The sequence below is a fragment of the Mycteria americana genome, chromosome 5 (genome assembly GCF_035582795.1).
Source record: "Mycteria americana isolate JAX WOST 10 ecotype Jacksonville Zoo and Gardens chromosome 5, USCA_MyAme_1.0, whole genome shotgun sequence".
NCBI lineage: Eukaryota > Metazoa > Chordata > Aves > Ciconiiformes > Ciconiidae > Mycteria > Mycteria americana.
This window is the reverse complement of record NC_134369.1, coordinates 68,172,004-68,185,200: the sequence shown is the minus strand read 5'-3', so window position 1 is coordinate 68,185,200 and position 13,197 is coordinate 68,172,004. Positions and strand designations below refer to the sequence as shown.

At 57.9% G+C, this 13,197-nt stretch overlaps 2 protein-coding genes across 2 annotated transcripts; both read right to left on the bottom strand.

Annotated features, from left to right (window-relative positions):
- Window positions 1–2,718: 2,718 nt before the first annotated feature.
- Window positions 2,719–4,986, bottom strand: LOC142409902 (inositol 1,4,5-trisphosphate receptor-interacting protein-like 1). The gene is given in 3 exon segments (XM_075501658.1): window positions 2,719–4,368; window positions 4,370–4,429; window positions 4,801–4,986. Coding segments are annotated over 3 exon segments (1,896 nt in total).
- Window positions 4,987–8,239: 3,253 nt separating this feature from the next.
- Window positions 8,240–10,507, bottom strand: LOC142409901 (inositol 1,4,5-trisphosphate receptor-interacting protein-like 1). The gene is given in 3 exon segments (XM_075501657.1): window positions 8,240–9,889; window positions 9,891–9,950; window positions 10,322–10,507. Coding segments are annotated over 3 exon segments (1,896 nt in total).
- Between the last annotated feature and the right edge of the window lie 2,690 nt (window positions 10,508–13,197).

The following is a 13,197-nucleotide window of genomic DNA, read 5'->3' as shown; positions in this document are numbered from 1 at the left end:
TTCTCAAAGGTAGATCCGTGATCACAGAAGCCAAAACCTGGAGTACCAGCTACGCAGCCAGGCATTCACCTGTTCAATTTGTCTCCTCCTTCCTGAACCCCTTCCTCTGGGAGGATAGAGGAGAACGCCACCTGTGCTCCTGATCCTTTTAGCATTGCTCCGAGGGAAAGACAGTCTCTTTGGATGGTTCTAAGTTGCCTCGTCACAGTATTGTTAGACCCTACTTTGCACAGGAGGAGTGCACGATATCCTGTACGGTTCAGCAGGCTTGGCAGCCTCTCAGCGACGTCACAGACGTGAAGTCCTGGTGGGCAGCAAACTTCTCTAGAGAAATTGTTTGGGTGGCAAAGAAGTGCTTCGGTGCCTCTCAGTAAGGAATCTCCAGTTGCTGATACCTTACGTGCTTTCCTGGTGGCACTGGTTCTAATGCGGGTGGGCGGGTGGCTCCGCTTTGCCTGCTTGCCTTTTCCTGGATCCTGTCCGTTAGTCACGTGCTCTGAATTCTCCAGTCCCAGACTATCATGTCTGCATCCTAGCCCCTCTAGCACCTCTGTGCTCCCTCTAGCAACTTTCCCATTATCTGGCATCATAGGTAAGTAACTGTGGCAAGACCAACGCCAGGGTCGTTTAGCTCAAGAAAGAAGCAGATGGATGGTGACGCCACAGAATTATGGCTGCTTTGCAGAACAGTAGTGTGTGTGTGTTAAGTAGTGATTGGTGAAATCATGTTGTACCTGAACGCTAGAGAAAGGTATAAGAACCTGGCGTAAAAACGCATTCGGGGTGCCCCGATTTGAATGGGGCACCTCATGCGCACGAATAAAGAGCTACTCTTGTAATGCTATACTTTGCATCCTAGCCTCTCTCCTGGGTCGGCACGGGTCGGTTGCGAAAGTTTCCTAACACCTCCCACGGTTGGAAGTGGCCGCGGGGACCGCCGGCACCGCCCCACTCTCCCAAGACCTGCCGCCTGCTGGCCAGTCCCTCCCACACACAGCCCAAGGGTGTCAGGGACACAGAAACCCCCTCAGACAGCCCCCGGCTATCTGGCAAGCCTGATACCTCCTGGTGGTGGAGGGAACCACGTGCACTGCTCAGAGACGTTTGCAAAGCAGTCTCTCAAATGCTGTGGCAGGATGTCAGTGGCCAAACCCCGTCTGCGCGATGAGTCGCACCCAACGCGACTGAGTTCCAGCATGAAGCTTCACGGCTGCACAAGCGCATGCTTTGAATTGGAGACATCGCAAAAGCTTTCTTTAACCTTGCTGCATGTGTTAAGTCCCGTGGATGCCGTGGTGGGTTGACATTGCATCATTGCCGTTTATTGGCACCTTTGCACAGGGTAAAGCTCCCGGAGAGAATGGACTCTCTCAAAGAGGGAGGGCAGTCACCGTCCAGGTGGTCACGGGAATCTCTGTCACAAGCCTCCTTGCAACCGGCCTCTTCAGCTGCATTGGGGCAGACTCCCCAGAGTGTGCTTTTGCTGAGGAGGAAACGTGTGGCAGCAATCCCAGTGTTCCCCAGTGGAGAGGCGGAATCTTTGTATCCACTGTGGTCATCACCAGCTCCTTTGCATGGGGAGACCATCAGGACGAGGACGCCGACGCTCTTGGCAGGGTGCTGCTGTGCAAGGTTTTCCCTTTCTTCCTCCTCCTTATCCTCCGTGCTTCCTCGCTGCTGCGGTCTGGCTGATGGCTCCTTGTCCTGAGCCACCAGCAGAGCACAAAGAGCAGGACAGAGGAGAATACTACCTGCGCTCCTGATCCCTTTAACAACCTCCCCGAGGCCCTGAAGTCTCTTTTGGCCGCCCTTGGGCTTGTCATCGCAGCTTAGTTGGTACCCACATGAAAAAGCAAGAAGGCTAATAACCTGAGGGCCGTACAAGGCTAGGAAGTTTCCCGGTAACGCCTTCAACCCGAGCCCCAGGGAGGCGGAATGCTTCCCGAAAAGGCAGGTCTGCTCAGCAGACCAGGGGAGTAGCAAATGAATTCTTTATTTTGCTTTGCCTGGGCATGTAGCTTTTGCTTTGCCTACTAAACTGTCCTCTCCCAGCCCACAAGTCTTCCCGCTTTTGCCCTTCAGACTCTCTCCCCCCATTCCACTGGGGGAAAGTGATTGAGCAGCTGTGTGATGCCAAGCTGCCTACTGGGATTGGTTCACAACCCCTGGGAAGCCAAAGCCCAGTGAAGCATGATACCAGAGCCCACTGCACCAGCTCTTCTGCAAAATGCTCCCTGACTCTGCGGCAGCTGAGCAGTCAGCACCCTATGCCCCCATTCCCCGACAAAGTGATGCACGGACACTCGTTTGTGCGTTAAACAAGAGATTTGTTGACATCTTTGCACACGGTAAAGCTCCCAGAGGGAAGGGACTCTCTCGAAGAGGGAGGGCGGTCGCTGTCCAGGTGGTACCGGCAGTCTCTGGCGCGAGGTTCCTTGCAATGGCCCCTCCCTTCAGCTGCATCGGGACCCACTCCCCAGAGTGGGCTTTTGCTGGGGAGGAAAGGTGCGGCAGCACTGCCCACTGCGTATAGAGCAGCATGTTCTCCGTGTCCAGCGTGCTCAGTTCAGCGGCACCAGCTCCCCGGGGAGTGTCTAGGATGGGCAGATTCCGTGTGAAATGTTCCGCAGTCTCCCCTCTTTTTCCCTACGCTATGAGGTCATCATCTGCTGTCAGCTGTGAGACCCACAAACAGAGCTCTGCGCAGGAAGACCTCTTTCAGCGGCCGTAGATCAGCAGTCTTGTGAGCCGATCTCGCAACTCCACGAACTCACGCAGCGCCTCGGCATGGGTGGCCGGGTGCTGCACCAGGCGCTGGAAGAGGTTGAGCGGTTCGACTGTTCGGAAGTCTGGGGGCAAGCTGATCTCTTCAGGCACCCTCTCGTTGCCAAAGAAGAAGTGGTCAAGGCGTTTCTCCTCCAGGCAGCAGCGCAGGTATCGCATGATATCCTGCAGCCGCAGCAGGAAATCCCTCCCGCGCCAGCCTGACAGGGGTATGGTGGTCAGGAGGTGCATCACAACTGTCTTCAAGGTATAGGTGGAAAAGCCTGTGCCCACCAGGATGCGGGCGCAGACCTGCAGGCATCTGAGGTGGAAGCTGTCGTGCGGGGCCTGCCTGGCCACGTGCCTGAAGAACTTCACCTCTGCCACGGCGCAGCTCTCGGTCCACATCGTGCTTGGGGTGAAGATGGCCTCTGTACTCTGGCTGCTCAGGAAGATGTCCGAGTCACCTTGCTGCACCCCAAACATCATCTCAATGCAGAGGCTTTTGTTGTTGCCTTTTGTCACCCGGAATTTGCAGGAGCGGCTGGAGGGCAGCACCGTTAGACGGCATTGGGCCGACTCGGGCAAAACCACCCAGGCAGCTTTCACCAATATCTGGAACCAGCGGGCAGTTTTCTGCACATCGAGGTAGGAGCCGGTGCAGAGGGTGCCTAGGAGGCTGGGGTCCTGATTCCTCCTCAGCTCCTCCTCGGGGTGGTGGAGGAAGCACAGCATCTCTCCTGCCGGCCGCTCCCTCGTGCAGGTGCACTCCAGCTCCACGCGGATGCAGAAGTTCCTCGCCAGCATCTCCCTTGCAGTGCCCAGCTCCAGGTGGAAGGCGTGCCCACGGGGGGGCTGCAGGGGCACGAGCAGGCGGTAGATGATGTCTTCCTCACGGGGACTCCAACCTTCGAAGGCGCTGCCCACCCCAATGGCTGGTTGCAGCACTGGGAAGAAACTATTTGACAAGAGCACTTGGCAGACACGGATGAGGTCGGCCACCACTGCCTTCACCACCCGGCACTCTGTGGCAAGGTCCTGAACTGGCCACTGTATGTGCTCCTCAAAAAACCTTCCCAGGTCATTTGCATCGTCACTGTCATCTTCCTCCTCCTCCTGGTCTGTGTCGCTGCTGGAGCTCTCCTCGTCGCTGCTGCTGTCTGGCTCAGGGCTCCTTTTGCTGAGCCACCACCAGAGCCCAAAGGGGAGGACCAGGACGCCAGCAATGGCCCAGAACTGCCACTGCTGCAAGGCAGCGAAGAGCAGGGCTCCCCAGTCCACGCCACTCTGCTCCTGGCTCCTCAGCTCCAGCTCCTGCAGCAGCCGAGTCATCTCCTGGCTCAGGTTGTCCGCGTGCTGCTGCACGCGCTCACGTGTGGCCTCATCCAGCTCACCACCAACCATCTGCGGGTACTGGATGATGCTTAGCACGACCAGGGCGAGGAATTTTGTGGCAGCCATGGCCTGCAGGAGGAGGGAGAGAAGGAGTTCAGTAGGGCTGGGAGGGGGGGAGCTGGCAGTGGGGGGGAACGGGGATGGGAGCCGCAGAGAGCTGGGGGCGGGTAGCAGAGGGGGTGAGGCAGCTGGGAGGCAGCAAGGCCTGTGCCCAGCCCCGGCAGCGGCGGCACCGTGTCCTGCCCAAGGCGTTCCCGCGAGCGGCTGGGCCCTCGATGCAGGGTGAGAACCCAACCCCCCGGGGGCCCGCGTTTCTGCCCCGGCCCTCGTCCGGCCCAGCCCAGCCTCCCCACGCGTGCACACTCACCGCTGGCCCAGGCCGTACTGGGGCAGCGCTGCCTGCTGGCGCCCCTGATCACCGCCCCCATTGTGACTCGTCCCTTGTGCTGTCACAGGCGCCAGAGCGCATCACAGGCACGCCCGCCGGCCAGCCCCGGCCTTCAGCCCCACCCCAGCTCAGCGACTCACAGCTGCCCCGGGCAGCCAAAGCCCTGGCACCCACAAAATACACACCCACGCGGCAGGACAGGGCTCCCAGTGGCTGCCTTTACCAAGGAGACAGAAGCCCCCCCAAACCCTTACCAAACATAAAATCAGGTGACGCGACCCCATGGATGCTTTGCTCCTTGAGATCCCATCCCGTGAGATGGGATTGGCTCCTTTGGTGCTGACCTCTGTGCTTGTGGACATGGCTGTGCTCTTGGTGCCTTTGTGACACCGATGCGTGGGTGTGGCGTATATCCTGGTGGTGGGATGGGGCCTCTCCATGGCAGGATCTCTGTTCCTGGTGTGCCACTGCGAGAGGACATTGCTTCCAAAGGGACGTTTCCCAAGGGTGATGAGGGGATGAGCTTCGAGATTGCCCATTGGGCAAGTCCCCACTGCCAGTAGAGCACTGTCTTGTCCATGTCCGTGTTCCGTTCTGCGGTACCAACTTCCTGGGGAGTGTCTGGGACGGGCAGATCTCCACCCGCACCCCAGTGTAATACACGGAGGCACATCAGTGGTGCCTCTCGCTTGGTCCCTGCCCAGCCGGAGCTGCCAGGGAGTTTCTCGGCCCATGTGAAATCGCCACCATGGCCATGACAGTGCAAAGGGAAAGCAGGGCAAAAATCATCTTTGTAGCCACCGTGGTCTTCACCGGCTGCAGCGCTGGGGAGACCACGGAGAGGCGGACGCTGCCGCTCTTGGCAGAGGGCTGCTGCCCAGGGATTTCCCTTCCCTTTCTGTGTCCCGCGTTCTCCCACCTTTTTCCCTGTGGTATGAGGTCAGGTGAATGCCATTGGCTCCCAACAGACCCGGCTTCTCAAAGGTAGATCCGTGATCACAGAAGCCAAAACCTGGAGTACCAGCTACGCAGCCAGGCATTCACCTGTTCAATTTGTCTCCTCCTTCCTGAACCCCTTCCTCTGGGAGGATAGAGGAGAACGCCACCTGTGCTCCTGATCCTTTTAGCATTGCTCCGAGGGAAAGACAGTCTCTTTGGATGGTTCTAAGTTGCCTCGTCACAGTATTGTTAGACCCTACTTTGCACAGGAGGAGTGCACGATATCCTGTACGGTTCAGCAGGCTTGGCAGCCTCTCAGCGACGTCACAGACGTGAAGTCCTGGTGGGCAGCAAACTTCTCTAGAGAAATTGTTTGGGTGGCAAAGAAGTGCTTCGGTGCCTCTCAGTAAGGAATCTCCAGTTGCTGATACCTTACGTGCTTTCCTGGTGGCACTGGTTCTAATGCGGGTGGGCGGGTGGCTCCGCTTTGCCTGCTTGCCTTTTCCTGGATCCTGTCCGTTAGTCACGTGCTCTGAATTCTCCAGTCCCAGACTATCATGTCTGCATCCTAGCCCCTCTAGCACCTCTGTGCTCCCTCTAGCAACTTTCCCATTATCTGGCATCATAGGTAAGTAACTGTGGCAAGACCAACGCCAGGGTCGTTTAGCTCAAGAAAGAAGCAGATGGATGGTGACGCCACAGAATTATGGCTGCTTTGCAGAACAGTAGTGTGTGTGTGTTAAGTAGTGATTGGTGAAATCATGTTGTACCTGAACGCTAGAGAAAGGTATAAGAACCTGGCGTAAAAACGCATTCGGGGTGCCCCGATTTGAATGGGGCACCTCATGCGCACGAATAAAGAGCTACTCTTGTAATGCTATACTTTGCATCCTAGCCTCTCTCCTGGGTCGGCACGGGTCGGTTGCGAAAGTTTCCTAACACCTCCCACGGTTGGAAGTGGCCGCGGGGACCGCCGGCACCGCCCCACTCTCCCAAGACCTGCCGCCTGCTGGCCAGTCCCTCCCACACACAGCCCAAGGGTGTCAGGGACACAGAAACCCCCTCAGACAGCCCCCGGCTATCTGGCAAGCCTGATACCTCCTGGTGGTGGAGGGAACCACGTGCACTGCTCAGAGACGTTTGCAAAGCAGTCTCTCAAATGCTGTGGCAGGATGTCAGTGGCCAAACCCCGTCTGCGCGATGAGTCGCACCCAACGCGACTGAGTTCCAGCATGAAGCTTCACGGCTGCACAAGCGCATGCTTTGAATTGGAGACATCGCAAAAGCTTTCTTTAACCTTGCTGCATGTGTTAAGTCCCGTGGATGCCGTGGTGGGTTGACATTGCATCATTGCCGTTTATTGGCACCTTTGCACAGGGTAAAGCTCCCGGAGAGAATGGACTCTCTCAAAGAGGGAGGGCAGTCACCGTCCAGGTGGTCACGGGAATCTCTGTCACAAGCCTCCTTGCAACCGGCCTCTTCAGCTGCATTGGGGCAGACTCCCCAGAGTGTGCTTTTGCTGAGGAGGAAACGTGTGGCAGCAATCCCAGTGTTCCCCAGTGGAGAGGCGGAATCTTTGTATCCACTGTGGTCATCACCAGCTCCTTTGCATGGGGAGACCATCAGGACGAGGACGCCGACGCTCTTGGCAGGGTGCTGCTGTGCAAGGTTTTCCCTTTCTTCCTCCTCCTTATCCTCCGTGCTTCCTCGCTGCTGCGGTCTGGCTGATGGCTCCTTGTCCTGAGCCACCAGCAGAGCACAAAGAGCAGGACAGAGGAGAATACTACCTGCGCTCCTGATCCCTTTAACAACCTCCCCGAGGCCCTGAAGTCTCTTTTGGCCGCCCTTGGGCTTGTCATCGCAGCTTAGTTGGTACCCACATGAAAAAGCAAGAAGGCTAATAACCTGAGGGCCGTACAAGGCTAGGAAGTTTCCCGGTAACGCCTTCAACCCGAGCCCCAGGGAGGCGGAATGCTTCCCGAAAAGGCAGGTCTGCTCAGCAGACCAGGGGAGTAGCAAATGAATTCTTTATTTTGCTTTGCCTGGGCATGTAGCTTTTGCTTTGCCTACTAAACTGTCCTCTCCCAGCCCACAAGTCTTCCCGCTTTTGCCCTTCAGACTCTCTCCCCCCATTCCACTGGGGGAAAGTGATTGAGCAGCTGTGTGATGCCAAGCTGCCTACTGGGATTGGTTCACAACCCCTGGGAAGCCAAAGCCCAGTGAAGCATGATACCAGAGCCCACTGCACCAGCTCTTCTGCAAAATGCTCCCTGACTCTGCGGCAGCTGAGCAGTCAGCACCCTATGCCCCCATTCCCCGACAAAGTGATGCACGGACACTCGTTTGTGCGTTAAACAAGAGATTTGTTGACATCTTTGCACACGGTAAAGCTCCCAGAGGGAAGGGACTCTCTCGAAGAGGGAGGGCGGTCGCTGTCCAGGTGGTACCGGCAGTCTCTGGCGCGAGGTTCCTTGCAATGGCCCCTCCCTTCAGCTGCATCGGGACCCACTCCCCAGAGTGGGCTTTTGCTGGGGAGGAAAGGTGCGGCAGCACTGCCCACTGCGTATAGAGCAGCATGTTCTCCGTGTCCAGCGTGCTCAGTTCAGCGGCACCAGCTCCCCGGGGAGTGTCTAGGATGGGCAGATTCCGTGTGAAATGTTCCGCAGTCTCCCCTCTTTTTCCCTACGCTATGAGGTCATCATCTGCTGTCAGCTGTGAGACCCACAAACAGAGCTCTGCGCAGGAAGACCTCTTTCAGCGGCCGTAGATCAGCAGTCTTGTGAGCCGATCTCGCAACTCCACGAACTCACGCAGCGCCTCGGCATGGGTGGCCGGGTGCTGCACCAGGCGCTGGAAGAGGTTGAGCGGTTCGACTGTTCGGAAGTCTGGGGGCAAGCTGATCTCTTCAGGCACCCTCTCGTTGCCAAAGAAGAAGTGGTCAAGGCGTTTCTCCTCCAGGCAGCAGCGCAGGTATCGCATGATATCCTGCAGCCGCAGCAGGAAATCCCTCCCGCGCCAGCCTGACAGGGGTATGGTGGTCAGGAGGTGCATCACAACTGTCTTCAAGGTATAGGTGGAAAAGCCTGTGCCCACCAGGATGCGGGCGCAGACCTGCAGGCATCTGAGGTGGAAGCTGTCGTGCGGGGCCTGCCTGGCCACGTGCCTGAAGAACTTCACCTCTGCCACGGCGCAGCTCTCGGTCCACATCGTGCTTGGGGTGAAGATGGCCTCTGTACTCTGGCTGCTCAGGAAGATGTCCGAGTCACCTTGCTGCACCCCAAACATCATCTCAATGCAGAGGCTTTTGTTGTTGCCTTTTGTCACCCGGAATTTGCAGGAGCGGCTGGAGGGCAGCACCGTTAGACGGCATTGGGCCGACTCGGGCAAAACCACCCAGGCAGCTTTCACCAATATCTGGAACCAGCGGGCAGTTTTCTGCACATCGAGGTAGGAGCCGGTGCAGAGGGTGCCTAGGAGGCTGGGGTCCTGATTCCTCCTCAGCTCCTCCTCGGGGTGGTGGAGGAAGCACAGCATCTCTCCTGCCGGCCGCTCCCTCGTGCAGGTGCACTCCAGCTCCACGCGGATGCAGAAGTTCCTCGCCAGCATCTCCCTTGCAGTGCCCAGCTCCAGGTGGAAGGCGTGCCCACGGGGGGGCTGCAGGGGCACGAGCAGGCGGTAGATGATGTCTTCCTCACGGGGACTCCAACCTTCGAAGGCGCTGCCCACCCCAATGGCTGGTTGCAGCACTGGGAAGAAACTATTTGACAAGAGCACTTGGCAGACACGGATGAGGTCGGCCACCACTGCCTTCACCACCCGGCACTCTGTGGCAAGGTCCTGAACTGGCCACTGTATGTGCTCCTCAAAAAACCTTCCCAGGTCATTTGCATCGTCACTGTCATCTTCCTCCTCCTCCTGGTCTGTGTTGCTGCTGGAGCTCTCCTCGTCGCTGCTGCTGTCTGGCTCAGGGCTCCTTTTGCTGAGCCACCACCAGAGCCCAAAGGGGAGGACCAGGACGCCAGCAATGGCCCAGAACTGCCACTGCTGCAAGGCAGCGAAGAGCAGGGCTCCCCAGTCCACGCCACTCTGCTCCTGGCTCCTCAGCTCCAGCTCCTGCAGCAGCCGAGTCATCTCCTGGCTCAGGTTGTCCGCGTGCTGCTGCACGCGCTCACGTGTGGCCTCATCCAGCTCACCACCAACCATCTGCGGGTACTGGATGATGCTTAGCACGACCAGGGCGAGGAATTTTGTGGCAGCCATGGCCTGCAGGAGGAGGGAGAGAAGGAGTTCAGTAGGGCTGGGAGGGGGGGAGCTGGCAGTGGGGGGGAACGGGGATGGGAGCCGCAGAGAGCTGGGGGCGGGTAGCAGAGGGGGTGAGGCAGCTGGGAGGCAGCAAGGCCTGTGCCCAGCCCCGGCAGCGGCGGCACCGTGTCCTGCCCAAGGCGTTCCCGCGAGCGGCTGGGCCCTCGATGCAGGGTGAGAACCCAACCCCCCGGGGGCCCGCGTTTCTGCCCCGGCCCTCGTCCGGCCCAGCCCAGCCTCCCCACGCGTGCACACTCACCGCTGGCCCAGGCCGTACTGGGGCAGCGCTGCCTGCTGGCGCCCCTGATCACCGCCCCCATTGTGACTCGTCCCTTGTGCTGTCACAGGCGCCAGAGCGCATCACAGGCACGCCCGCCGGCCAGCCCCGGCCTTCAGCCCCACCCCAGCTCAGCGACTCACAGCTGCCCCGGGCAGCCAAAGCCCTGGCACCCACAAAATACACACCCACGCGGCAGGACAGGGCTCCCAGTGGCTGCCTTTACCAAGGAGACAGAAGCCCCCCCAAACCCTTACCAAACATAAAATCAGGTGACGCGACCCCATGGATGCTTTGCTCCTTGAGATCCCATCCCGTGAGATGGGATTGGCTCCTTTGGTGCTGACCTCTGTGCTTGTGGACATGGCTGTGCTCTTGGTGCCTTTGTGACACCGATGCGTGGGTGTGGCGTATATCCTGGTGGTGGGATGGGGCCTCTCCATGGCAGGATCTCTGTTCCTGGTGTGCCACTGCGAGAGGACATTGCTTCCAAAGGGACGTTTCCCAAGGGTGATGAGGGGATGAGCTTCGAGATTGCCCATTGGGCAAGTCCCCACTGCCAGTAGAGCACTGTCTTGTCCATGTCCGTGTTCCGTTCTGCGGTACCAACTTCCTGGGGAGTGTCTGGGACGGGCAGATCTCCACCCGCACCCCAGTGTAATACACGGAGGCACATCAGTGGTGCCTCTCGCTTGGTCCCTGCCCAGCCGGAGCTGCCAGGGAGTTTCTCGGCCCATGTGAAATCGCCACCATGGCCATGACAGTGCAAAGGGAAAGCAGGGCAAAAATCATCTTTGTAGCCACCGTGGTCTTCACCGGCTGCAGCGCTGGGGAGACCACGGAGAGGCGGACGCTGCCGCTCTTGGCAGAGGGCTGCTGCCCAGGGATTTCCCTTCCCTTTCTGTGTCCCGCGTTCTCCCACCTTTTTCCCTGTGGTATGAGGTCAGGTGAATGCCATTGGCTCCCAACAGACCCGGCTTCTCAAAGGTAGATCCGTGATCACAGAAGCCAAAACCTGGAGTACCAGCTACGCAGCCAGGCATTCACCTGTTCAATTTGTCTCCTCCTTCCTGAACCCCTTCCTCTGGGAGGATAGAGGAGAACGCCACCTGTGCTCCTGATCCTTTTAGCATTGCTCCGAGGGAAAGACAGTCTCTTTGGATGGTTCTAAGTTGCCTCGTCACAGTATTGTTAGACCCTACTTTGCACAGGAGGAGTGCACGATATCCTGTACGGTTCAGCAGGCTTGGCAGCCTCTCAGCGACGTCACAGACGTGAAGTCCTGGTGGGCAGCAAACTTCTCTAGAGAAATTGTTTGGGTGGCAAAGAAGTGCTTCGGTGCCTCTCAGTAAGGAATCTCCAGTTGCTGATACCTTACGTGCTTTCCTGGTGGCACTGGTTCTAATGCGGGTGGGCGGGTGGCTCCGCTTTGCCTGCTTGCCTTTTCCTGGATCCTGTCCGTTAGTCACGTGCTCTGAATTCTCCAGTCCCAGACTATCATGTCTGCATCCTAGCCCCTCTAGCACCTCTGTGCTCCCTCTAGCAACTTTCCCATTATCTGGCATCATAGGTAAGTAACTGTGGCAAGACCAACGCCAGGGTCGTTTAGCTCAAGAAAGAAGCAGATGGATGGTGACGCCACAGAATTATGGCTGCTTTGCAGAACAGTAGTGTGTGTGTGTTAAGTAGTGATTGGTGAAATCATGTTGTACCTGAACGCTAGAGAAAGGTATAAGAACCTGGCGTAAAAACGCATTCGGGGTGCCCCGATTTGAATGGGGCACCTCATGCGCACGAATAAAGAGCTACTCTTGTAATGCTATACTTTGCATCCTAGCCTCTCTCCTGGGTCGGCACGGGTCGGTTGCGAAAGTTTCCTAACACCTCCCACGGTTGGAAGTGGCCGCGGGGACCGCCGGCACCGCCCCACTCTCCCAAGACCTGCCGCCTGCTGGCCAGTCCCTCCCACACACAGCCCAAGGGTGTCAGGGACACAGAAACCCCCTCAGACAGCCCCCGGCTATCTGGCAAGCCTGATACCTCCTGGTGGTGGAGGGAACCACGTGCACTGCTCAGAGACGTTTGCAAAGCAGTCTCTCAAATGCTGTGGCAGGATGTCAGTGGCCAAACCCCGTCTGCGCGATGAGTCGCACCCAACGCGACTGAGTTCCAGCATGAAGCTTCACGGCTGCACAAGCGCATGCTTTGAATTGGAGACATCGCAAAAGCTTTCTTTAACCTTGCTGCATGTGTTAAGTCCCGTGGATGCCGTGGTGGGTTGACATTGCATCATTGCCGTTTATTGGCACCTTTGCACAGGGTAAAGCTCCCGGAGAGAATGGACTCTCTCAAAGAGGGAGGGCAGTCACCGTCCAGGTGGTCACGGGAATCTCTGTCACAAGCCTCCTTGCAACCGGCCTCTTCAGCTGCATTGGGGCAGACTCCCCAGAGTGTGCTTTTGCTGAGGAGGAAACGTGTGGCAGCAATCCCAGTGTTCCCCAGTGGAGAGGCGGAATCTTTGTATCCACTGTGGTCATCACCAGCTCCTTTGCATGGGGAGACCATCAGGACGAGGACGCCGACGCTCTTGGCAGGGTGCTGCTGTGCAAGGTTTTCCCTTTCTTCCTCCTCCTTATCCTCCGTGCTTCCTCGCTGCTGCGGTCTGGCTGATGGCTCCTTGTCCTGAGCCACCAGCAGAGCACAAAGAGCAGGACAGAGGAGAATACTACCTGCGCTCCTGATCCCTTTAACAACCTCCCCGAGGCCCTGAAGTCTCTTTTGGCCGCCCTTGGGCTTGTCATCGCAGCTTAGTTGGTACCCACATGAAAAAGCAAGAAGGCTAATAACCTGAGGGCCGTACAAGGCTAGGAAGTTTCCCGGTAACGCCTTCAACCCGAGCCCCAGGGAGGCGGAATGCTTCCCGAAAAGGCAGGTCTGCTCAGCAGACCAGGGGAGTAGCAAATGAATTCTTTATTTTGCTTTGCCTGGGCATGTAGCTTTTGCTTTGCCTACTAAACTGTCCTCTCCCAGCCCACAAGTCTTCCCGCTTTTGCCCTTCAGACTCTCTCCCCCCATTCCACTGGGGGAAAGTGATTGAGCAGCTGTGTGATGCCAAGCTGCCTACTGGGATTGG